Source organism: Papio anubis, chromosome 15 (assembly GCF_008728515.1).
Source record: "Papio anubis isolate 15944 chromosome 15, Panubis1.0, whole genome shotgun sequence".
In the NCBI taxonomy this organism is placed as follows: Eukaryota; Metazoa; Chordata; class Mammalia; order Primates; family Cercopithecidae; genus Papio; species Papio anubis.
The window spans coordinates 56,024,044-56,050,438 of NC_044990.1; the positions used below are offsets into that span (position 1 = coordinate 56,024,044).

Here is a 26,395-nt window from a genome sequence, read left to right on the forward strand (position 1 = left end):
TTGCAAATCCTTCTTTGGTACCTATTTCCTTCCTGCCGAAGAAATACAGCCAATCACTTCCTCCTTCATTCTTATGTCATACACAATCCTAGTACTTGGGATATAGCTGTGCTTTTAGGAACTTTCAGTCCAGTGTGGGAACAGAATATCATGTGTAATCCAGAATAGTGTGATATGTGCTGTAAATAGGGTTGTTATGGGGGAATGTAGGGATGTATGCAGCATGGCTTTGGATATCCCTGGAGATAGTTACTCCTAAGCCAAAGTCTGAAGGGCAAGGAGAGAATCAGGGGAAGGGAAGAGGGAGGTGCTCCACAGCGGGGACAGAATATAGTGGGGTATGTTAGGAAGGGTAAGAGTTTGTCACATCTGCAGCTCTGGGGTCGTGTGGGGTGAAAACAACAACCACTACAGCAAAAGACACTTACTATTTCCTGTGTGGAAGCCAAGTATGCACACCCTCTTCTGGCTTCAATGTCACCTTCAACATGAGAGCCAAGAGACCCACCATGCTTGGTGCTCCACTGTCCATCACCCAGCGCCTCATTACCACTCTTCTGAGAGGTCTCAGGACTCATTTCATCATGTCCTCCATCCCTATGTCCATAGTCCCTCATTGAAACCCCAGTCAGGTCATTTCTTATCACCTGGACCATCTCCACAGAGCTCTGTACCTCCCTGAACCTGACCCAACCTAATATCACACTGAGCTCTCAGACCCTTCCACTCCACCTTGCTGAGCATGTCATTTGTCATTGCCAAAATCCTCCACTCTTCAGCCTCCCCTCTGAATGATCTCCCACCTTTTTGTTGTGCTCTTCCAGAGGACCCTGCTTCCACAGCCTGTCTCTCAGCAAGGGCTGTTTTCCCTCTGAACTGACCTATCACAGGGTCTGGAGGAAGGGAGGGGTCTGGTTTCTTCTCATCACCACCTCCTGTTAATTTTAACTCCCGCCTCCCTGAAACTCTCCATCTCCTTTGAAGTCATGCCCTTGTGAGCTTCTCTTCTTCGCTGGAGTCATCTGAAAGTCTCTGAGACACTCATGCTCATTCTTTGAATACTTGAGCACCAGGTTCACCATCTTTCCCAAACCCTCCTCTTGTCACAATGCTTGGCAATTTCAAAATCCATGCAGAGGATCCTTCCCCTCCCCAATCTCTCACTTTTGTGACCTTCTCCCCAATGATCTTGTCCTTCCCACTACTGCAGCCATTGATAGATCTTGCCCTGTAAATAACCACACACCCTACAAAATTACAAGACTTCTACTTCAAAGCTTTCCCTCTCTGGCTCCTGCTTTCTATCTGTCCAGCTCACTCTCTTCAGTCCTTTGATTCCAGGAATTCCTCAGCCCCACCACAATCACCAGTCCATTAATTCTACCAGTTTTTTCACAGTCCCAACCACTCATATTCTCATTTCCCTCTATGCCCATCTCAAACTCCACAGCCCCCATTGTAACCCCTTCCTTGCAGACCCCTTCCACTCCCTTGCCATTATTCTCTTTGTTGCACTCACTTGGCTGAATTGTAAATGTGGCTAATGGCAAATCCAACTCTCAGTCTATTCTGTTCCTCCTCCCCAACTAGTTGAATATGGCAAGAGGAAACAATGCCAAATAACATGATTTGTAACCCCTTCCTTGCAGACCCCTTCCACTCCCTTGCCATCATTCTCTTTGTTGCACTCACTTGGCTGAATTGTAAACGTGGTTAATGGTAAATCCAACTCTCAGTCTATTCTGTTCTTCCTCCCCAACCAGTTGAATATGGCAAGAGGAAACAATGCCAAATAACATGATTTGTAACCCCTTCCTTGCTAGACCTCAGCTGATCCACTCCCTATGGCCATCAAGTATCTCTTCATGTTGCACATCACTTGGCTGAATGTGTAAACGTGGTTAATGGTAAATCCAGACTCTCCAGTCTAGATTCTGTTCTTCCTGCCCCTAACCAGTTGCACCATCATGAGATATTTATCTTTATGTTCTGTGCTTCAGTGTTTTAATCTGTAAAATGGGAAGAAGAATAATGCTTATGTCTGGGATTGCAGTGAGGATTACATTAGTTAATATACGTAAAGTGCTTAGAAAAGTTTCTGGCACATAATGACCCTATATAATGGTTCATCATCATCATCATCATCATCATCATCATCATCATCATCATCATCTTATTACATTTCCTGGGTCCACTTACTCTTCTGCTTGCCTAGAAAACCATTTCACACATTTTCTACCCCTCCTTCTTTCTCACACAGCCCTAACCCCTACTCAACCTCCTCACTTTGAATCAATGATCTTGATTACTATTTTACTGAGAAAATAGAAGTAAACAAAAGAGAACCTTCTCCACTCTGAGTCAATGAACATACCCCAGCTATACCCATCTAGTTCTTTCCCTCTTGCTGCTATGAATGAGCCCTCTGTACTTCCATCTAAGATCGGCCCCTCCACTGTGCCTTAGGTCCCATCAATTCTCAAAGTCATCTGTCTAGTAATTTCCCCTCACTCTCCTGCATCAGTGATTCACTGGATCATTCCCATCATCCTATCTACATGCTGTAGTAACCTTCCTCAATCCATCAACCTTGAAGTAGCTACCCATTTCTCTCTTTCTTCTTTACTGCCAAACTGCCTCAATGCCTCTATCTCCTTGCTTCCCATTTTCCCCTAAATCCACTCGTATAATGGTTTGTTTGTTTTGTTTTTGTTTCCCCCCCCCCCCCCCACCATCGTTCCATCAAAACTGCTCTTATCAGGGTTACCAAAGACCACTCTGTTGGCCAAACCAGGGTAACTTCCCAGTCCTTGTTTTTTTTTTTTTTGATTAACAGCAGCATTTGAAATGGCCAATTACTCTTTCCTTGAAACTTTTCTCTCTTGGCTTCTGGGATACCACGCCCTGCTATTACTCTTGTTTCCTTCTTGGCCACTCCTTCTGATTCTTTTGCTGTTTTCATCTCATATTCTTGACCTCTAAATATTACAGGGCCTGAAGGTCCAACCCCTGGCCGTCTTTTTGTCTCTACTTACTCTGACTTCCTTAGTGATCTCTGCCAGTTTAAAACATAATAGCATCTCTAAGCTAATGATGGCTGTATTTATATGTTTTTTCTCCAGATAGCCTCACGGCTTACTCTATTTCTTCCTACAGGTCTTGGTTCAAATTTCACCTGACAGAGAGGCCTTCCCAGTCCATTCTAAATAAAATAGTCTTCCCACCCCATCAGTCTATATCTCCTTATTCTGTATTATTATTATTATTTGCACAGCACTTTTCTTCTTCTGACATATATTTATTTGTATATTGAAAGCCTTTGAGAATGAGGACATTATCCAGCTCACAGAGAGCCTTGCACATAGAAAGCTACCAATAAATGTTTGTTGAATAAAAGCACAATTTCATTCAGTCCTGACAATACCCCAACAATCCTATTAGAAGGATTATTACAGATGAAGAAACAGAATCAAGTTAACTCATTATCACACAGCTGGCAATTCAGGCAGCCTGACTCCTACCCACATGCTTACCTGCCTTGCTACGGAAGCCAGAAGGGTACACAGGATCAGAGGGTTCTTTCACTAGGTACAGAGTTTATGTTGAGGGCAAATAGAGAACTGCTGGGGTGGTAGTGGTGGGGAACACATGGGAGTGACATACCCTAGTAAGGTGCTGACTCCATCCAAAATGTGCACATAATTGCCCATCTCCAGTTCCTACGTCATTAAGTCCTGCCAACTCAGAGACTGCCGTGGTGCTTCATTGGAAAGTCTAGGCTGACAGTAGATTATATGTATGCTTTGTCAGCATCAAACTGACCTGTGCTGACAATATTTAAGTCAGATTTAGTTAAGAGTTTCAAATCAATGCTACCTTGAGGTCTCTGAAATTAAAGCCTTTTCTTGCTGTTTCCATAGCAGCCTGATAGTTGACATAATCCCCAAAGAAGCTTATGTTAATACCTAAGGACCATTTACAGTTCTCATGCACTGCTGACCTGAATGCCATGACTAGAGCTAGATATACTAGCAAAATTTTGAGCTATTTAAAGAACATAGGATAGTCCAAACTATAGTGAAAGAGGATACGGTTTTCAAGAACCTGATTAAATAAACTTTTAAAATACACGTCTTTTAAATATTTGACTTCTTTAAAGTTTAGTGCTCCATGGATTCTGACCTTTCAGGTACCTCACACATGGGGGTTGTAAGATGCAAAGGATATTTTTATGTAGGTAATAAATGCATTCAGTTAATAGATCTAAAATTTGCCATGTTTCCATGGGGAAATGAACTGCTGTTTTCTGTTTTAAAGGGAACCAGGTGTTCACCCTCCAATACCTCCAAAGCCCAGTTCTCCTGTTTCTTCTCCTAACCAGCTGAGACGGGATAATAGGTAAGACCTAGTACTCCAGAATTCCTTGACAAAATGAAGTTCAAGGGAAATGAAAGCAAATGGATTGTGACCCTCTGTGTGCAAAGCATGAATGTTTTGTGTGCACATTCCCTAAAGAAGCATCTGTAGAACTTTTTCTAATTTTATTTCCCAACACATATGTTTATTTATGTTTGCCTTTGAATACTAATGGCTAACTTGTCTTAAGAAAATATGCCTTCAGGATAAAAATGGAACAATATTCATGTTCAGAAAGTGTTTGTGCACAGGCTTTTTTATATATTAGTTCCTAATATGCAAATATAAATACATATATGTATTTGGCCTGTATTATATATAATATAAATATAAACCATATTAAAAGTATATTTTTTGTTCATATTTGCTCCAAGTTAAGTTTACCACTAAGAGATACAGATTCTGATGAAAGATGTTCTTGAAACTTTGTGTTACCACTCAAATCCTTGCTTATGTTAGAAATACCTTTTGGTAGTTCTTTAATCTTTTTTTTAGTGAAGGGATTTGTAATTTATTTCAAAACTATCACAAGTTTTGAAAGATGTTCTAATTGACTTGTCTCTGAATCAGGAAAAATAGACTTGCTTCTCAGCTTTGAATCTCTGTCACTTTATAATTAATACTTGGAAACAAATTCAGAGATCTGAAACTCTTCCCATGTGTTACATTTAAACTGTTTAATATATCTTGAACAATTTTTCGAGATGTACACCCCACATTTCCATTATTATTGTGAGATTAAAAATGGTAACTCAATGAAGATTGACTACATTAGATCTGCTTGATTGCCTACTGTTGCTTCTTTTGTATTTTTGCTCTTTGATGGTTATTTTTTTGACACCATGTAAGACACAATTATGAAACTATTCTTTAATAAGACACAACTATAGAACTATTTTTTAGTAGTCACAATTATAGAAATTTTCTTCATTAAGAGGGTAACTTCAGTTAGAAAGCTTTGACTGGGCAGCAGGACTATGTAGCAATAGGTGTTAAAACTCCAGGTTTGAATTTCTGTTCAGTGAAACTGCACAGTATCTTTGAAATTTTGTCCTTAGGATGAGAACATAATTTTTTAAATTGAGTCAAGAGAATATTTCTTCACTGAACTAATTAAAATATAGATTAGATTTATAACTTTTTGTTTGTATGATGGTCATAATGATCTCTTAAAAATATCTTCTCAAGCTTTTTAATCTTACATTATTTTTCCTCTAACATTTCTAGTATTGAGTAATTAAATACCAATTTGAATAGAATTTTTTAAGGGGCTAAAATTAATTGGCCTTAGTACCACCGACATTCTAATCTATAATCAACATCGCTAGAACTACTAGCTTGTTTAAATTTAAAGGAAGCCAAATTTCACAGGAACTTACTACTCAAATTTCTTTATTCCACCAATGATCTAAAAAATAAAATTGGGACAACTTGCATGTTTTTTAAAATCCTGACTACTTTAATCACAGCAAGATTATTTTAATGAAAGAATATGAAATGGAAGTGTTTCCTATGTAATTAACGCATGTCCTCAGGAGTACAAAAAATAGTTGAATGTAGCTTCTTGAGAACAAGTAGGAATGTATAAGTAGGTCAACCAGATACTTTGGAAAAGAGTAGAGAAAAGTCTTAAATTGTGCCAGAACCTAACATAATAAAATTTAATTCTGTCAGCTTAGTATGGTCATTCCCAATGTGGTAGGTGTACTTGAAACATAGACTTTTTTTTCCACCTTATATTAACAAATATATTTCTTGATAGTATTCAAATGGGTTAATTCTTTTTTTTTTTTTTTTTTGAGACGGAGTCTCGCTCTGCCGCCCAGGCTGGGGTGCAGTGGCCGGATCTCAGCTCACTGCAAGCTCCGCCTCCCGGGTTCCCGCCATTCTCCTGCCTCAGCCTCCCGAGTAGCTGGGACTACAGGCGCCGCCACCTCGCCCGGCTAAGTTTTTTTGTATTTTTAGTAGAGACGGGGTTTCACTGTGTTAGCCAGGATGGTCTCGATCTCCTGACCTCGTGATCCGCCCGTCTCGGCCTCCCAAAGTGCTGGGATTACAGGCTTGAGCCACCGCGCCCGGCGGGTTAATTCTTTAAGCAAAAAAAAATCTCTTTGATGCCCATAACAAAAATTAATATTTTAAAATATTATATCGTTATCTAATAGAGATAAGTATGAAAATGCTTTATTGATGGAGAACAAAAAATCAACATAAATGTATTTAGAACTTATAAGTCTAGATATATCCAGTGGTTTACAAATATGCAATAAAGATAGATTAAATTACAAACTCATTATACTGGAGTTCCTGCCAACCCAAAGAGTTTAAGTTTGTTATCTCAGGTATGGTTCCAACAAACACTAATCTTTTTGTACATAAATTTTTAAAAATAAATTTAAATTTATCAAAAAAGTGTCTTCTTTTCTGACTGATATAATCTTTAACTTTGAAAATATAGGCAGATACATCCACCTAAACCGGGTGTATATACAGAAACCAACAGATCTGCTGAAAGAAATATAAGGTAAACTGATTTCTATCTATATCTACATAACTGTAGCAATGATAAAGTATGCTTTCTCAGCATGTTTAAAACTGCAAGGCAATTAATAATAAGGTAGACAAAATCAATTTTCCAACCGACTCCAAAATATCAATAAATGTTTTTGTAGGCACTTTCAGAATTTTGTTTCTTTTAATTCTATCCCAAACTTTCCATTAAGAAAACTACCAAAATGGTGTGAACAAGATAACAGGATAAGATCAAACCCACTAAAGGCAGGAGAGCTTGCTCACCTCTTTATTCCCAGGACCTGCTCTGAGGTCTATCATACACTTGGTGTGGATGTATAAACAAAGAGGTGGAAATAGAGTTGTTCAGTTAAACTTGTGCTACAAAAACTTTGTCTAGTGTTGGCTGAACATAGGCATGTCCAACTCCTCCTACGGCATCAGGAAGAAGCACATTGATGCCATTTGGTAAAGGGACATTCACCAAATGTCTTGGGTGGGGGTAAGGTGGCATTCCCCAAATGTCCGGTGTCCTGATTTACACTTCTCATTTATACTTGTTGTCTTGCACATCCTATTTAGTCTAGCATTTGTTCTGGATGTGTCTTGTTTTTCTCCCTTTTTTAAGGAAAAAAAAATTTTTTTTTTGAAAATAGTTTTTAAACAGTGCTATTTTATAGGTCTATAAATGTGAAACTATTTTTTCAGTCAAAAGATTTTTATCACTGAAAAATTATTTTGAAATTTAAAACTTATATCCTTTTCATTTTTTATATTATCCCCGTTTGACTCTCAGAAGAGTCCCATTCTAAAAGACACATCACCTAGATTCTCTTCTTTGGAAAAAGTCATGTTTCCCTTGTTCCGAGGAGCTGACGGCACCACTCTTGGCATTCCCCAGCCTGTGTTCTATGTGCCACAGGATGTCAATGCATGTTCTGCAAAAGAAGAGTTCAGTGTTTCATTACATTTAGGAAACACAATTAAATAGAGTTTTCTGCCACAGAACTTTTCAGAATCTTTAGTGTGCTTATGTGTATTCCAAATCAGCAAAAGTCGGTTACATTTCCCAACTTGGCTACAGAATCCTTTCTTCATGGAACCTTATTAACCCTTTGTCTATGAGATGCTGAGTTCTTTTCTTTTTTTCTTTCTTTTTTTGGACAGGATCTTGCTCTGTCACCCAGGCTGCAGTGCAGCAGAGAACTCATAGCTCACTGCAGCCTCAAACTCCTGGGCTCAGGAGATCCTCCTGCCTTAGCCTCCTGAGTAGTTGGGACTATGGGCACAGGCCACCACACCCAGTTAATTTAAAATGAAATTTGTATGTGGAGATGGGGGATCTCTGTTGCCCAGGCTAATCTTGAACTTCTGGCCTCAAGGGATCCTCCTTCCTTGGCCTCCCAAAGTTCTGGGATTACAGGTGTGAACCACCACACCCAGCCCACAGTTCTTAATTACTATAAGAATTTTCCTAACTGTTCCTTTTATGATCCAGGGATATCGGCATTGATCTGATTTGGAATACACAAGCCGTCTATGTGCTCAGGTGCTTCCACCTATTCTAGAGCCTGAGAAGACAAACATTTTCACCGCTACAGGGTGAAAAGGAATAAATAATTGTATCTGATACTTAATGCTGCTTGGCTCTGGTGGAAAACCTTTTGAACTCACTTCTGTGTTTACTTGTTAGTTAAGTGGATTTTGTTTTCTATGTCCTATTTGTAACATAGAACCTGGGAGCTGGCAATACCAGTCTTCAGGAGAAAATGTAGTTATTTCAGTGAGCACTAGATGGCAGAGCCAACACCCAGGTGGAATAACAGAGGGCAGTTTTGTGTGTGTGTGTGTGTGTGTGTGTCAATGGGGGATGTGCGTGTCACTGTGTGCCATGAGCTGACATAACAGAACCACTTTGTCTTTCTGTTAAACTCAGTAATTCCTGAACACCACCTATTTACTTTATTTACTGAAAACAAATGAGAAATTTTAGCTCCTTCAAAAAATAGCTCCTCTGTCACTGACCTGTATTTATTTTTCATTGTTTGAAGGAGTCAGAATCTTGATAACATCGTCAAAGTGGCCACTTCACTTCAGAGAACTGACAAAGGGTGAGATCTCCGGGCTTTTGAGCTTGGGTTTTATCTTCTCTTGTGTTTCAAAAATGCTTAACCATACCTTTAAAAGTTCCAAATATGAACAAAATCCTAGTGCTCTATATTGTATATAATTTAAAATAAGAAAGCGTCAGTTTCTCTAGATGAGTACTCCTGAATAGTGGATGGTGCCGACATTTACGGACACTCTTCCAACTCTGCCGCTTTTTCTGGCAATTTTACTCACCCAGTGACCTCAGCTGTCAAGCCTCATTCCACATATCCAGTCCTGTATTTATGTTGCTGGTCCAGATCTCTACTTATCTCCTAGCACCCCCGCTCAGGCTGTCCAAATTCCTTCCCAAATGTGCTGTTCCTGACTTCTCTGTTCTTGCATTCCTGCAGACTCACCTTTCTGGAATAATTCTTGATTCTTCTTTCTCCTTCCCCCTAGGTAGTATCATGCATGCTTGAATTAAACATCTAAAATGTTCCTCATGTGTACACAGACTTCCTCTAGTTTAAACCCTCACTGACTCCTGCACAGATTATTAGAGTAGCTATCTAGCTTTACTTACATTCTTCAGGCTTTCCTTCCACTAAACTATTATTTCGCATCAATGCCAGAATTTTTCCAAAGATTCTGCTCAATCACTGAACCAGGTCCTCATTGCCCAAAGCCCTTGCCAACCTGGCTCCAGCCTCACATTCCAGTTATTTCTGTTTTCACACCTGTATTTATCCCACATTCATATCAAGGGAAACCACTTTCTCTCTGTAGTTTCCAAATACTCTGGCTTTGTTTATACCACATGGTAACCTTTCCCAGTCTCAAGCTACCATGCCAGTCCATCCAAGCCCTGCCCATTGTTCAAGATCCGGATCAAGTGGCACCTTCTCTGTTGTCTTCCCTGAGTGATCCAGTGAGATGTGACTTCTGCCTCTATAAGCAATTAGAGTTGCACTATTCATATTTTATAAGACTGAATCATACTCAGTTTTGTTTCCTGTTATTTGCATAAATGTGTTACCTTCTCTGTCATCTCTATAGTCTCTCAGGGCAGATGTTTTGTCTTATTTGCCATTTACATTGTGTGACATGATGCTTTGTACAAAGTAGGTATTGAATAGATTATGGTAAAATCATAATATTCCATTGTTTAAATCCAAAGCTCTCAAAAAATATTCCTTGTTTAATAGATTTTAATAATGCTAAGAGTGTTGTTAGAGATTGCAGTCTCTGTCAAAAGAACTGCAGAGAAGAAAATATGACACTTGGCTTTTCTGTGCAAATTCATAAACAAAATAGGAGCTCTGAATCCAGATGGAGTCTATAGAAATTGTCCTGAATGTTTCATTTCCATGTCTTCTCTCATTGAAGTGTCTAGATCTCTAATTTTATTGATTTATTTTTGTTGCAGGTAATATTTTGTTTCCAGTAGGGATTAGACAGTGGTTTGGTGGGTGATCAGGATATCTGAGAAACAGCTAAGTGAGTGACTCTGAAGGGAAATTATGGTTTGGTGTAAACCAAATAAAAACCGTGAGAGAGGCAGTTAGTTTAACTTTCCTGTCCCTGCTCCCTAGCCATAATGCTCAAATTCCACAGCCAGGTACATTTATCACAGAGAGAAGTTGTTGCCTGACAGGGATCAGGAAAAATGTTCGTAGTAGTCATCATAGAGTATTGTTACTTTGGGCCATCCACAGGGAGTAGAAATGGCTTTCGTTATCCGAGCTGCTCTTTGTGAAATGGAATGTTACTGCTATCTGATTAAGAGCATTTAATTTGTTACAAATGCAATGGTGAAACTTAATATCCAAAGCTTTCATCAATTTAAAGTCATTTTGAAAGCTTAAATCTTTTATTTGGAATACAGTATCTGTTTTATTTAATTTGCCACAGAGCGTCTTCTCATGATTTATGCTAATTTTCTTGGGATAAAGCAACTCCAAATCCTGATAATCTCATCATTGTGACTCATGCCAGTCAGAAAAGTCTGGGGCTAAGATTTATAGAACTCGTGGGTTTGCTCTTTCCCTTGGGGACATGAACAGATTGTTAGTCTCAGAGTTAGTGGGTAGAATTTCAAGCAAGAAACAGTAATGGGTTACTGTATCAAGGGACTGGGTAGTGTTTGTCACACGCAAGGATAGAGCATTAACCTTTTTTTTTTTCTTTTTTTCTTTTTTTTTTTTTTTTTTTTTTTTGGTTAGAGGTGGCAACTTTTGTATTTCAGTATTTACTATCAGGCATCAATTCTACCATTGATACCTAAAACTACTTGAAAGGATTCATCTATGTACTGTCTGTTAATTTAGGGTCTCTAAGAGGACTACCCTCAGCAGCTATTCTTGCCTTAGTGTCATCGTGCCAGGCATCTTCAAGCACATAAGTGACTCAGCAATTGCATCTCTCTGAAGGCTAAGTCGAATTCTTGGTGTTTCTAAGTGCAATTAAAAAACAAGTATAGCAAGCATTTATTAGGCTGGGCATGGTGGTTCACACCTGTAATCCCAGCACTTTGGGAGGCTGTGGCGGGCAGATTACCTGAGGTAAGGAGTTCGAGACAAGCGTGGCCAACATGGTGAAACCCCATCTCTACTAAATCGAGAAAAATTAGCTGGGCATGGTGGTGCACACCTGAAGTCCCAGCTACTCAGGAGGCTGAGACAGGAGAATCGCTTGAACCTGGGAGGCGAAGGTTGCAGTGAGCCAAGATCATGCCACTGCACTCCAGCCTGGGCGACAGAGCGAGACTCCGTCTCAAAAAAAAAAAAAAAAAGTAAAGCAAGCATTTATTAAACAAAAAATTTAGTGTTGACAGGGCATTATTTATTATAATGGCCCAAATTAATCAGGAATTTATGACTGACTAGGCGTCGTGCTAAGTACTTTATATTCATGAGCTTATGATTCTTTTCTGAGGTGGGTATCACTAGTATTCTCATTTTACAAATGGGAAAATTGAGTCCACAGAAGGTTAGGTAACTCGCCCAGATTCACCAATGAATAAGTGATGAATCCTGGATCGTACTCCAGGTGTCCTTAACGAGGAAACTTGAATGCGTAACTACTGATTTGTGAACAGAAAAACTTGCTGAGGAAGGCAAGAGAGGTGGGGCAAGGGGTGTGTGTGTGTGTGTGTGTGTGTGTGTGTGTGTGTGTGGGCAGGGGGGGCGCGGTCATGAATAGATAAGTTAGAGAAATGACATGCTGTGATGGGGAACTAGAGGAAGAAACAAATAGCACTGTGGTGAAACCCCCACCCCACCTCACCTAGGGTGCCTGCTTGGGAGAGAAAGTTGAACCCATGTGGTTTAAACAGAATTCCTGAACCTAAGAGTTTAGATAGGTTGCTCCTGAAGCAGCAGCCAGAAAGGGCTTTGCAGTTCTCAGATGTGGAAACAGGCTAGCAAATTTAGCTGACCTGGAAATGAAGTAGCAGAGCTTAAGAAGGAAGCCAGACTTACTGATGAACAAATGTTTTCTAGAAGCTATGTGTGCAAGTACATTGCGCAATGCTGTAATTAATCAATGTACCTATGTGTAGACTCAATTAAAAGTGGGTATTAAGTATCTACTGTATGAAAGACACTGTATTAAAACACGGAAATGTGTCTGATGTAAAATACAGTTCTAAATTTTAAGTGGTGTGCATTCGTGTGCCTGTGCAGAGGTAGGGGCATTAACATGAGACCAGTGTGCAATGGCTATAACTCAAAGTATAGTAACAGATCTGTCATAAACGAGGTGCAGAAAAAACAAATGCTGCAAGGGCTCCAAAAATGTAGAGGACTCTATTCAGTTAGAGGACTAGGAAAGGCATTCTGGAGAAAGTGGTGTTTGATGAGAGCTTTGAGGATCATCAGGATTTTCGCAGATGATAAAAGTGGCATGTGTTGTATTTCAGAGAACTGTTATTTTAAGGCAAATTTACCCTTTGACCCTGGGCAAGCTTTTTACTAACATTAAACATTTTTTTCTCTTCCCAAAGTGAAGAATTGGATAATCTCATCAAAATGAACAAAAGCTTGAATAGGTAAGATTTTTAAATGTTTATTTTTTACTACTGAGTTGCATATTGTGACTTTTTATGCCTTTCCAGTCTTTGAGCGTGAGGACTCACATACGTAGTCAAAAATATCCTACAAATCTTGAATAAAAGCTTGCAACAATCATCATCATTTCATTGTTATGATGAATGGTTATTGAAGTCTAAAGATACTAATATGAAAGTGTCCTTGATTTTCATGCTCCATTTGTTTATTAAGGCAGTTATATAAATAACCACTTTTCTCTTCCTGAAATACTAAATCACTAGAATGTAAACAGAATTTGGTTTGATCATGGAATAATTTTAGTTTAACCATTACAAAAAACATTTTATTATCATAGTTAATGTTATATTGTTTATTATTATTTTTGAGACATGGTCTCACTCTCTTACCCAGGCTGGAGTGCAGTGGTGCACACATAACTCACTGCAGCCTTGACCTCCTGGGCTCTAGTCATCCTCTTGCCTCAGCCTCCCAAGTAGCTGGGACTACAGGCATGTGCCACCATGTGTGGCTAATTTTTAATTTTTTGTAGAGATGGAGTCTCACTATGTTGCCCAGGCTGTATCTTCTTGTTTTGAATCATTTATAATTGTATAACTTGAAATATGCCAAGAGAGAAAAATCAATAATCAAGGCTTGTGTTTGTGGTCTGTATAAGGTAAGCAAGCTCTCTATTATTTTGCACACTAACCCACTAAACAGCGATCAAAGAGAAGGAGAAAACAGGGCAAATGCCAAATGAATTGATGAGAGGATCATGGGATGTGTTTTTCATATCCTGTTCTGGCAATAATGCTCACTTAATTTGCTGCTCTTCAGTTTCCTCATTTACAAGGAGAGGAGGTTTTAGATCAGGAGTCACAGACTCCACGGCCCACTGAGGCCAGGCAGGTGTGAGTGGGTGAGGAGACTGACTATATGAAACACAGGCAGTGAGAGAACTGGGGCCAAAAGGAGAGCAAATGCCCTGTCTAAGCACACAGCTGCTTCTCAGCTCAGCTCCAGCTGAGGGTCTCCACTGAGTCTAGTGTTGCAGGACAGCAGGACATTCTCAGGAGATCCTGTAAATCCAGTTTTGTTGTTTGTTTGTTTTAGAGACAGGGTCTCGCTCTGTCACCCAGGCTGGAGTGCAGTGGTACAATCATAGCTCACTGCAGCCTCCATCTCCTGGGTTCAAGCAATCCTCCTATCACAACCTCCCAAGTAGCTGAGACTACAGGCACCAACACCATGCCTGGCTAAGTTTTAATTTTTTGTAGAGATGGGGTCAGACCATGTTGCCCAGGCTGGTCTTGGGCTCCTGGGATCAGGTGATCCTTCCACCTTGGCCTCTCAAAGAACTGGGATTATAGGCATAAGCCACCACACCCAGCCTGAAAATCCAGGTTTCTGTGTGTCCTGACCATCATTGTAAACATGGGCTCACTTTAAAGCCCATGCTTGAAAGCTAAAAGGATAGAAATGCTCCATGAATCCAAGCAACACCTCTATGGACCTATTGTGGTTGGCAGATCCCCAGTTTATATCTTTTATTTTATTTTCTCTAAGGCCCACTACAATTTAAAATTTGAGTCTATGAAAATACCTGTTTCAAGAATTGTGGCTCATCTTCCCCAACAAGCTTCTGTTTCCTGTCTTAGATGTAAACTGGTCTATGTTCTTATAGGGTTAAGCATTGGTCATTGTCACTGATGAGGCTTTTCTTAATCAATACATTTAAAGGAATCAAGGTCTTGATGGTCTCTTCAGAGCAAATCCAAAGGTAGACGAAAGAGAGAAAAGGTAAGTGCATCTGTCTCAAATCTGAAAATCTTATCTTGCAGATTGCTTGTCTTATTCCTTCAGACATTAGCTGTGAGGGAGTTGAATCCTCTGGCATGGAAATGTACTAGCAGATGGGGTAATGCTCTCAGCATTGTACATTTAGTTCAGACATAATTACCAAGAAGGATTTCTGCTCTTCCATTCAATAAGAGTAAATGAGCAGTTCATGGAGAATTTTTATTGCATCTGACCTTTCAAGATACCACACAATTTCATTTCAATATGCAGTCTTTTATGTGAATTTCTTTGTTTTCAGAGCCAAAAGCCTTGAAAGTCTCATCTATGTGAGTACCCGGACAGATAAAGATGGCAAAGGGTAAGATTTTATTAAGACAGACCATTTTGGTTGAGTCCCAGACAGTATACTATTTTCTGGAAGAGAGCTCCTGCTTAGGACAAGGGTCAGGCAGGCTGGTGGAATAAGCCTCAGACTGGGGTCCAGAGATAGTGTGTGTCTTGGTGCTGGCTCTCCCACCAACATCAATCTGGGTGACTCTGGGCAAGCTGTGTAATTTCTGGACATCTCTGTTTCCTCATTCCATAAAATGAAGGATATGACCTAGATGATCTCCCAGTTCCCCTTTATATCTAAAATGGAAAGAAACACAACTAGCTGTCAAGAGTAGTGGAGAATAGGTTGATTTATAAACTAAATACATTTATAATAAGGCATTTAGGAGCATAGTCCCTCACCACTGAAGTCTCTCTGTTTTTTTTTTTTTTTTTCTTTAAGATAGAATCTTGCTCTGAGGCTCTACTTTGGCTCACTGCAGCCACTGCCTCTGAGGTTCAAGTGATTCTCCTGCCTCAGCCTCCCGAGTAGCTGGGATTACAGGTGCCCGCCACTATGCCCAGCTAATTTTTGTATTTTTAGTAGAGATGGTGTTTTACCATCTTGGCCAGGCTGGTCTTGAACTCCTGACCTCATGTGATCTGCCCATCTAGACCTTCCAACGTGCTAGGATTACAGGCATAAGCCACCATGCCTGGCCACCACTGAAGTCTTTAGAGTGTATAAGGCACTTCTCAGTTGGAATCTTAGTTGAGTCATTTCATATGCATATCTCTTCATACATATTTGTAAATATCTTTAAATGCAAAACTAGGCTTTTATTTATTTTAAATCATAAAATGGGTTAATTAATTATTAGTAACTGAGCTGATAGCATTTAAGAGGTTACCTTGTAGTTCTAGCCTGACTGATACACTAGATAATTGACTTACATGACTGATATTATTTTTCTTGTTGAAAGAAACCAAAGCCATGCCAGTTTCATTAGAGAAAATCCCAGAATAGTCAAGAATGGCAAAGGGCAAGGATTTATGAGATCTCTACTATTTTTGCCTTGCAGATTGGCTGTTTACTTTGTATTTGGTTAGTCATGAAATTTGCCTTTCTAACATGAGAATTATTTCTGTTGTCACAGTTATTTTTAAAAACCATTTATCTGTGCCAGTCTATGCCCAGGATGGCATTCTAGCTTTCCAAGCCAATCTTGGCGATGCATTCTTAACCCTTTCTGATATAGAACACTTAACAAAGTCTATATGATGAAAAGCGTTGGCAGTAACCATCACACAGGCATTGAATGCTTATTAACAACTTATGACTATAATGTAAACATGCCAACATATTGTAGGTGACTTTTTCAAATGTGGAATAGATGAAGTAGAAAAATAGTCTTTTGTTGTTGTTGTTGTTCATGGATAGATGAGCTTTCTAGGAATAGATGAGGTTCCAGATATTTTTCAAAAACAGTTTGGAGAGTTCTGCAAAAGTGGTAGACGAAAGGAAGAGTAGGATGAGCATCATAAGTAGATCATTTTGTGGGCTAGGAAAAAGATTTATAATCTGGGATAATTTGATAACAACTGAGTTTTGGTGCAGGAATAACTGATCTTGTCTGCGTGGTAGGGAAAAAGTCCAAGTTCTTTTTTCTTCTTCCCTTCCTTCTTTCTCACGTTGAAATAACTTAAAATATCGACAGTCTTATCACAGAGAAATCAGAGAGAGGTGAAAATGGCAAAGCATAATACTTGGAAGCTTGGGGGAATTTAAAGAGATTAGCTTTCATATTTGCTAGTGATTGTCAGTCACTGGCATGTGAGAGTTTTATTTCATTTATATAAAGTACTGGGACCATAACAGTTATTTTGACTTTACCAAGGTGACGTAAGACCCTTTAAACACATCTGCTAACTTTTTAGGAGAAATGACTTGTCTAAATCCTCAAAGTATTTAGACTTAAAATATTGATCAATTGATTTCCACCTCTTATGTAAATGATTTTCATGCTTAAATAAGACAGCATCTCAATATATGTATTAAAATCAGTATCTCAATATATGTGTTAAAAGCCTCCCACTAACCCACCTCCAAGAAAGCAGAAGCCAAGACGTTGGTTAAAACTTTTAAGTTGACTCTATCATAACTGAGTAATGGTTGATATCTTAGTCTCAGGCTGCTGCTTATGCATTTTGCATGATGGATAGAGCCACTTGAATTCAATATTTCCAAGGACTTCTGATCCTTTAGGCACTGATTACATCTTACGAGATTCTCTTGTGGGAAATCTGCTGTTGTCCTTACAAGATTCTGAATATACCACTGAGTTGCTCTTTCTCTTTTTTTCCCCCAATGTTTTAAAGAACCCAAAGCCTTGGAAGTCCAATTAAAGTTAATCAAAGGACTGACAAAAACGAGAAAGGGTAAGTAAATCTCCTACCTTGATGGGGCTCTTTTTATTCAGGTTAGCTTTTTATACCTCATTAGGAATGGGAGTGCTATGCTTTCCTTTGTGACAGTGAACTCTTGGACTGCTTTGACCCATCAGACCTAGCAGGCAAAAGGAATACGATGAGTGCTGTTTCCTTCATAGGACCTCTGATTTGAGTACATTGAAGTAGGTGCAAGAAAACCCGCTACATAATCTCTTATTCCATATTTTCTTAAATAATTAAGAGATGAGTCAAATTTTAATTTAAATTAAGAAGTACAAAGGACAAAATTGCTCAGTGAGAGCCACATTGAGAAGTTTTTCTAAACTGATTTAGACTCGTTTAAATGAAATGCTGTTGTGGAAATTAATAAAGGTAAGTTAAGGATAATTACATCAAAGCTCTTCCTGGTCATTTTGTCCTGAAAACACCTGACACCACATTCAGGGACATTCTTGATTATACAGATTTCAGAGAAAATTGTACTGTAACCTAACTGACAAGTTTTGGTGTTTTTTTCAAAGAAGACAGGATCTCGAATCTGTTGTTAAAGTGAATGCCAGGATGAATAAAACGAGCAGAAGGTGAGAACTGAACAGATGTCTCTAAATATTGGTTATTTTCTCTGATATTAATTATGTGATATTGAGGGCATCACATCTTTGTTTGGCTTCTCTCTTCTGTGTCTAATCCCTGGTGCCCTGATCTTCACTTCAAAGAATCTACATACAGTATATTCGATCTAAATTTACATTTACATATAACCCAATAAAATCCTAAGGATTAATTAAACTAAGTTATTGATAGGCAATTTTTATCCTAAAAGCCAATTTAATGTCAGTATAATAATTTTCTCCAAAAGCTTGAATTAATCATTGGGAATACAGAAGATGTATGTGTCTGATATTATGGGAATGTTTTGAAACTGATATAAACCTTTTTTTTTTAAAGAAGTGAAGACGTTGATAATGCTATCAAAGTAAATCCCAAAGGAAATGAAAATACCACTGGGTAAGAATAATTAGTGTCTTTAATTATGGTTTCTGTTACATGTCAATCAGAAGATAAAATAATTTGACTTTTTAGCTTCATAACCACATTTTATTAGCATGGAATTAGACAATAAAGATAGGCCTCACGACCATACCTCCTTGCCCTCAATAAAACCACTAACTTTTGAAGCATTGTCTTAATGTTTGATAGTAAATTGCCTTTTTGCCCAGATTTTGGGCTTTGATTTGTCTTCAGAGTAAGTGATCAAATTGAATTTTTTGTGCCTAAAGAATGCACAGTCTTGACAAAATCGTCAAAGCGTCTTTCCAAAATGACAGAGATGGCCAAGAGTGAGCCATCATTGAAGCTCTGCTAATTCAACTTCTCTAAAGCTCTGCTAATTCAACTTCTCTAAAGCTCTGCTAATTCAACTTCTCTAAGGGTGGTGGTCTCAGGAGGCAGCCCAGGGGAGGCTGGGCTGGCACACACAGGGGTAGTGAGGACCTCCCACCACTTTGTCTCCTGTTCAGAGCTGTGTTGACATGGCAATGGCACCCAATCACAGTGCTTCTGCCTTCCCCTCCTGTCCCTTTTAGATTCTGCTTCTGCCTTTTATGGTATCAAAGTATTTTAATGGGGTGGCCTGTGTCCCCCTGGGGAGTGAATCATTAATTTTTCTACTATGTGAGCTGTTTTTTCTTGCCCTTTTTTGCTCACCATAATCTACTCTGAAGGAACTGATATTTAAAAGGGTTTGGGCTACGTAGATAACTGAGTTTATATGAAAGCATACATTCTTATTATTTTAGTTAATATTGTTAAATTATTGTTATTATGAAATTATGATTCTCAACATTATTCTTACTACTTAAAAACAGAATAGGCAATTGTATCCAGTTTGTTGAGTAGAAATTTATACTGTCTGGGTCCAGTGTAGAACTTAATCTAACTTAATGTTACTTCAATGCTGCCTGCCTGGAGTGTTCTAACAAGATATATCTGAAGACAAAGTTGATTTTGTTAAATAACAAGTTTCATATATACTTATGCATTCTGAGAACAAAACAAAAAATCACATTTATCACTAACAAATAAGCAACCTTAAATGGTCTTCAGCTCAAGTTACAAGAGAATAATTTTCATTTTCATGTAGAGCTTTAAAATTTTACATTGATATAGAAAACTTGTATATTTACCACTTCTTAATTTTTCCAGCCATTATTCATCTGATTAGTGCTATATTTTAACATCATTCATTAAAATTAATTTCCTTTTCCAAAGAAAACAAGACCTCAATGGGCTTATTAAAGTGGATCCTGAAACAAATAAAAATATTAGGAGGTAAGGCATTTAAAGTTCCCCTCTCCCCTTTGTTTGGCATTTAGAAGCACATTAGAATTTTGAGTGTTGGTATTCAGGACAGTAAATTGGAATTCAGGCCAAAACAAACTGAGCTCTTTTTTCTCTAAACACCTGATATTAAGTAATTCTGTGCAAGTGATACACCTAAATCTCCTGCATTTTATTCTTGGGCGAAGTTTGTTATCAAATAAATTTGAGAAATTAAATGAGATTTGGGCTGACCTTCTCTACTGAACTAAATGATTTATTTCTTTGTATGCTAGTGTGAGTACATGTATTAGTGTATGTGTGTGAATATATAAGTAGTGTGTTTATATATAAGTGCATGTATGTATGTGTAAGTGCATATGTATGTAGATGTAAGTAGTGTGTGTGAGTGTATGTGCACGTGTATCAGTAGCATGTGGATTTAAGTGCATGTGTGTATAAATGGGTGTGTGTATAAGCGTGTGTGTGTATGTGTAAGTGCATGTGTGGATGTGTATATGTATGATCTACATGTGCGTGTGTGGTGTATTTGTGTTTAGTGTGTGTATGTGCATGTAGTGTGTTGTGTATTTAAAGATGAAGAGCTTAACAAAGTGTACTTTGTTCTTGCCCATGAGTTGTCAAGTAAGTCTGGAGAGCTTATATCTTCTTGCTTTTTGTTCTTTATAAGGCAGATGGAATATTTTTGAAACTGAATTTGTTGGTATGTTGCTGGAAACAGTAACATATAATTGCATGTAGTTTCCCTTGAATTCCTTTCCATTCAATTATCTCAGTTCATGATATTATTTGTCAGTTCTAATGTGTGTCAAGGATGCCTGCAGGCCAGTTGAGAGGGCAAAGGCTTAGGTAGTTGAAAAGCTGGTGTGCACACTGTCAAGCCTGCCCTGTTTGTGTAGTTGTGGCATGGTCAGAGGCACAGCGACCCAATGAGTTCGAGGCTTGCACAAGCTTGCAATCCATAGATGGAGAAGAAAGCATTGATTTCCTTCAGTACCTGGGTGGTTCAGGGAGGTAACCTAAGGTAGTGAATGCGAGCAGGGAATCCAAAAATCGTAGGTTCTAATTCTGGCTCTATCACTTGCTAACTGTGTCCCTGTACCTCAGTTTACTCATTTACAAAAGAGGGATCATAAGATTCTCATGCCAGGCATATAGTAGATACAAGTAATTGTTGCAACAATAAAGATTCAAGTGAATTATATTTTCTTCATAATTTAGTGTTCAAATATTTAATATCAACTTTCCAAGAAAAATCCATGTTTCCTTTTCTAATTTTTATTAAAAATAATATTTTCAGACTGAGTACGGTGGCTCAAACCTGTAATACCAGCACTTTGGGAGGTCGAGGTGGGCAGATCACAAGGTCAGGAGATCGAGACCATAGTGGCTAACACAGTGAAACCCCATCTCTACTAAAAATACAAAAAATTAGCCAGGTATCTCAACTACTCGGGAGGCTGAGGCAGGAGAATTGCTTGAACTGGAGAGTTGGAGGTTGCAGTGAGCCAAGATGGCGCCACTGCACTCCAGCCTGGGTGCCAGAGCAAGATTCTGTCTCAAAAAATAATGATAATATTTCCAATCAGGACTTATTTTTCTTCATATATTGGTGTGTGTGTATGTGGGCATGCCTATGCTGATGTGTGTATGCATGCATGCAAATGTTTTTGTGCATGTGTGCATTCATGTGCATGCATATATGTATATGTCTATATGCATATGTGATTGCCTATGTACATGAGTCTGTGCATTGCATGTGTGTACATTGTACATGTGCGTGATTGCATATGTATGCATGTTGCTTGTGTTTTCATGAGTATATGTGTAAATATACACATGTGCTTTTGTGTGTATATGAGTGCATATGTACATGTATGTGAATGTACCTGTGTGTGTGAGCGTGTATGTAGCACATGTGTCTATATTTGTATGTGTGTACTTCCTGTGGGCTTTTGAGAATAGTAGTTGTCATTTCCTTTTTCTGAACATAATGAAGTCTGTGGATCTTTTAAAAATAAAGCAATAGCCTTTTACTTTCTCAGTAAAGCCTCGCCAAGCTGATATTTTTCTATTCCAGACTCATTCTTGCCTTAAGGTTTCAGCATATGCTGTTCCCACTTCCTGGAATGCTCAATCCCCATATCGTCACCTTCTCCAATAGGTCATTTCTGACCACAGAATATAATTAAGTCACTGTCCTGTTCCCCACCCCCACTACTGCAGGCACCAACCACTCTTTTTTATTTTCCTCATAACATATATTGTTATTTGGAATTGTGGTATTCATTTATTTGTTTAATTGTATATTGCCTGACTCTTCCGAAGCTGAAATGGAAGCCTTGTGAGGTTTAATCCTGTGTCTATATTGTTCACATTTATCCCAGAGCTTGGGGCAGGGTCTGGCCCATGGTGGGCTTTCCAAAACATATATATATACTCTGAAGATAAATATACTATGAGGTATATACTATGAGGTATGGATATATATACTATGAGGGTGGATTGAAGTAACCCATAATACTGAAGATATATATACTATGAGGTATTGCTTTACATAAACTCACATATTACTTTACATTATTACATTAATAGTAGATTACTACATTAATCTACTCTTCTTTATGGACTTTATGAACTATGAGATTTAAATAACCTTATTTGATTATGTGCTTTATTTAATATTTAAAGAGATCAAGTCCTAAAATATAGTTAAAGCAAATTCCACAACCAACACAAAGGGAGGAGTTATATGCTTACCGTTTTGTTATTTTTTTGAATACACAAGTCTGGAAATAGCATCCTGGGAATTTTTTTTTTTCTGTCACTGGCCTTCAAATCCCACATACTTCATTTGGACAGAAATCAACAAGGAGTAATCTGGAGTGGAATGATTGCTTCTGTGGGGCTAATTGTTTCATTATTTGCATGACAAAGGTTCAAAGTAATTATTGCTACTTTGAGTCTGTATATCACATTCTCAGACATCTGGATACAAATAAAAGACTTGAATCAACATCTAGTTGCTTTCAAATATCTGTATCTTTGATGTTGTATAGACAAAACCTTGGGGCTTTTGGACATGGCCTTAATAGAGTCACAGAGTATGGAGACGCAGTGCAAAAAGGCCTTCCTGTGGATATTCTTTTCCCTATGTGGCATCCTCTGTAGATCAGAGCAGCATTTATTGCTGCTATTGGTATGCAGAAAACACATGTAGATGCAGGGAGAAAAGCAAAATTCCACTAAGATCAGAAACCGACGTATGCTAAAGAGTAACAGCAAACTACTAAAATGTTTTCGATGACTGCATGGAATTTTATTTTATTTTATTTTATTTCATTTGATTTTATTTCTTTCTCAGACAGGGTCTTGCTCTGTCCCAGGCTGGAGTGCAGTGGTGCAATCACAGCTCACTGCAGCCTCAAAAGCCTGGGCTCAAGGGGACCTTCTCACTTCAGCCACATGAGTAGCTGGAGCCATAGGTGTGCACCACCATGCCAGGCTAATTTTTAAAAAAAAAATTTATGGAGACAGGATCTTGCTATGTTGCCCAGTCTGGCCTGGACTTCCTGGGCTCAAGTGATCCTCCCACCTTGGCCTCCCAAAATGCTGGGATTACAGGAATGAACCACCATGCCCAGCCAGAGTGTTGTGCTTTATATTACAGTTGATAGATCTTACATTTCAGAATGTTTCAGAACTCTGTAGATTTTAATATTCCTATTGTTTGTTGCCAAATACAACAAGTCAAAATTCATAATTCTAACACAGTTATAAGTACCAGAAGCAATTACTGGGTTGCATATCATAGATTTTTAACAAATTGGTGTATTAATACAGTTTTGTGATAGAAAAAATCTGCTAATGAATGCCAATTTTACAAAATATGGATTCTCCAAAGCTGGTTTTAAAGTTCTACATGTTGGAGGTTAGTAAAGAGTATCCCTTCTGGAATGTTTCATGAAATAAGTATATAGACTAAGTTACAAAAATGTTTTGTGCACCTGGTAAAAGCTAAAATTGTAGCATTTAGTGCATAAAAGTAGAGAGAATCCTAGTGCAGTACTTGCTAGCGGCCAAATGGCTCTGAGACTAAAATACTGTCTCCCTGAGTCTCAGTGAATTTCAGAGATATACAAATCCCCACATACTTCTGCAGTCACCTTTCACAATCTTCAATCTTCAACTCCTTGGCATGATCTCAATGAGTTTTTACACTGCTTCTGAGTTTTAATGAACAGCTTTATCTTCTTGTTGTCAGTCTACCGTTGTTATGTGTTGTCAATCTTACCATTTCTTCAATGTTTTAAAGGGGCCAGAGTCTTGACAATCTCATCAAAGTGACCCCTGAAGTAAACAGAAGTAACCAAGGGTGAGGACTATGTCTTACCTCTCTTCCTTCCTCTTCCCCATCCATTTGTGGCACTCAGGAAAGAAGATGTGTTGAAAAACCTTTGGATTGGGATCAGAAAGTCTGAACCCCATTACTTACTAGCTTAATGTCCTTGAACAAGTCCCGTGAATGCTGAGCTACAGGCTCCTTAGTTATAAAATGAGAATCATAATATTTGTTTGGCTGGGTACGGTGGCTCACACCTGTAATCCCAGCACTTTGGGAGGTCGAGGCAGGCGGATTACTTGAGGTTGGGAGTTCAAGTCCAGCCTGGCCAACATAGTGAAACCTTGTCTCTATAAAAAATACAAAAATGAGCCAAGCATGGTGGGGTGCACCTGTAGTCCCAGCTACTTGGGAGGCTGAGACAGGAGAATTGCTTGAACCCAGGAGGTGGAAGTTACAATGAGCCGAGATCCAGCCACTGCACTCTAGCCTGGGTGACAGAGTCAAACACCATGTCAATAATAATAATAATGATGATGTTTGGTTTTTGTCACTTGATAGTTTTTAGGAATGAATGAAATAATGGGTATAAAATCCATTTTTAAAAGAAGGATATTACAAATGGAAATGATTAACAAAACAGTTTAGTTATAGCTGTAACATTAGATGGAATGCTTAGGGGAACCAGGTGAGAGTTTTTAGCAGATTATTATGTCATTCATTAACTGATTTTTTTTTTTTTAATGGAGTCTTGCCCTAATTGTATGGTTTTATTTTGGGGGTAAATGAGAAACTATGTCAGTGTACCAGTGATTGGTAGGAAGGTCACAAAGTTTAGTCTTTTAAATTAAGAGCATAGTCTTGTACCAATTTATCTCAAAGCTTAATAGTAAAATTTATCTTGAGTACATACATCCTTTAAATTGAAACAGCCAATTTATTTAATTCCACTTTTATTTATCATGTTTTTTGTTTTTTGTTTGAAGTTCCAAAGACCTCAATGACTTCATCAAAGTGAATCCAGGAACAGAAAAAAGTACTCAAGGGTAAGATTTAGTAAGCTCCCTTTTTTTGTTTCATAGTAACCAATGCCTAAAAGTATAATCAAAGCCTCATTTCGGCTGACTGATGCTGAACCCAATGATCCTTCAAGAGAAGCCGTGTATCCCTGCCTACTTCACATCTGAAATGTTAAAAATTTTGGTCAACCAATTTCTGATACAATGAGAGTACTCTTTGACTAATCAGGAATAAAATTGTTTTCCCACCATGGACAGGACATTTTTCTTCATTGATTTATTATTTTTCTCAAGCAGAAGGGATGACATAGTAGAGGAGAAAGAGAACTAGACCAGATCCCGTAGTTGTGGGTATAGGCCTGTCTCTGCTCCTCTTACCTGTGTGTGCTCAAACTAGTCACTTCTATTTAGGCTTCAGTTTCTCATCTGCAAAGTGAGGAAATTGCACCAGGAGCTCTCTCAATACTCCCAAGTCTAATTCAGTTACTAAGTTCCAATAGATGTTTGGTGTCATGATAAGGCACAGGCATTCTGCAGCCAGATTACCTAGCTTTAAATCCCAGCTCTGCTACCACTAGCCATGTGCGAAAATTACTTAAGCTTTCTGTGTCTTAGTTATTCCCTCTATGAAACGGGAATAATAATACTTCCTATGAATACTTCCTATGTCATAGGATTGATGTGAGGATTAAATTAGACAAATCATGTAAATCACTAAGAAGAGTGCCTGGCCTGGCACATCAAACATTTTCTAAAAGTGCTTATTCATTATTTCTCTCCAGTTTTAGTTAGGTCCCTATATGTATATTCACAGTCAACACTGAAAACCCCCAGCCCTCTGAGATGATCTCTAATTTTATTATTTTGATAAATATTTTATAATAAAAGTATTTCTCAGTTTTAACAAATACTTGAAGCCATTAACAAATACTTGAAGTCAGCGGTAAATCTACCACTGATCTGGTTTTCTATATTTTGAAGGGGCCAAAGTCTCGACCGCCTCATCAAAGTGGCTCCTGAAAGAAACACAACTAACCAAGGGTAAGGTTTATGGAACTTCTCCC

General features: G+C 38.4%; 1 protein-coding gene across 11 annotated transcripts in view; it reads left to right on the forward strand.

The window, feature by feature from the left end:
- Positions 1-26,395, forward strand: part of SCEL (sciellin) — a 112,870-nt gene that overhangs the window by 48,963 nt on the left and 37,512 nt on the right. For 5 of the 11 annotated variants that reach the window (XM_009192046.4, XM_009192047.4, XM_009192039.4 and 2 more), the window contains 13 exons: positions 4,318-4,398; positions 6,875-6,940; positions 8,979-9,038; positions 13,022-13,066; positions 14,808-14,867; positions 15,166-15,225; positions 17,559-17,618; positions 18,152-18,211; positions 18,579-18,638; positions 19,902-19,961; positions 24,286-24,345; positions 25,299-25,358; positions 26,313-26,372. In XM_009192046.4, the coding sequence (XP_009190310.1) occupies positions 4,318-4,398; positions 6,875-6,940; positions 8,979-9,038; positions 13,022-13,066; positions 14,808-14,867; positions 15,166-15,225; positions 17,559-17,618; positions 18,152-18,211; positions 18,579-18,638; positions 19,902-19,961; positions 24,286-24,345; positions 25,299-25,358; positions 26,313-26,372 (792 nt within the window). The remainder of the gene's footprint in view (positions 1-4,317; positions 4,399-6,874; positions 6,941-8,978; positions 9,039-13,021; positions 13,067-14,807; positions 14,868-15,165; positions 15,226-17,558; positions 17,619-18,151; positions 18,212-18,578; positions 18,639-19,901; positions 19,962-24,285; positions 24,346-25,298; positions 25,359-26,312; positions 26,373-26,395) is intronic. The other 6 variants (XM_009192042.4, XM_017951339.3, XM_017951337.3 and 3 more) reach the window with 5 other exon arrangements.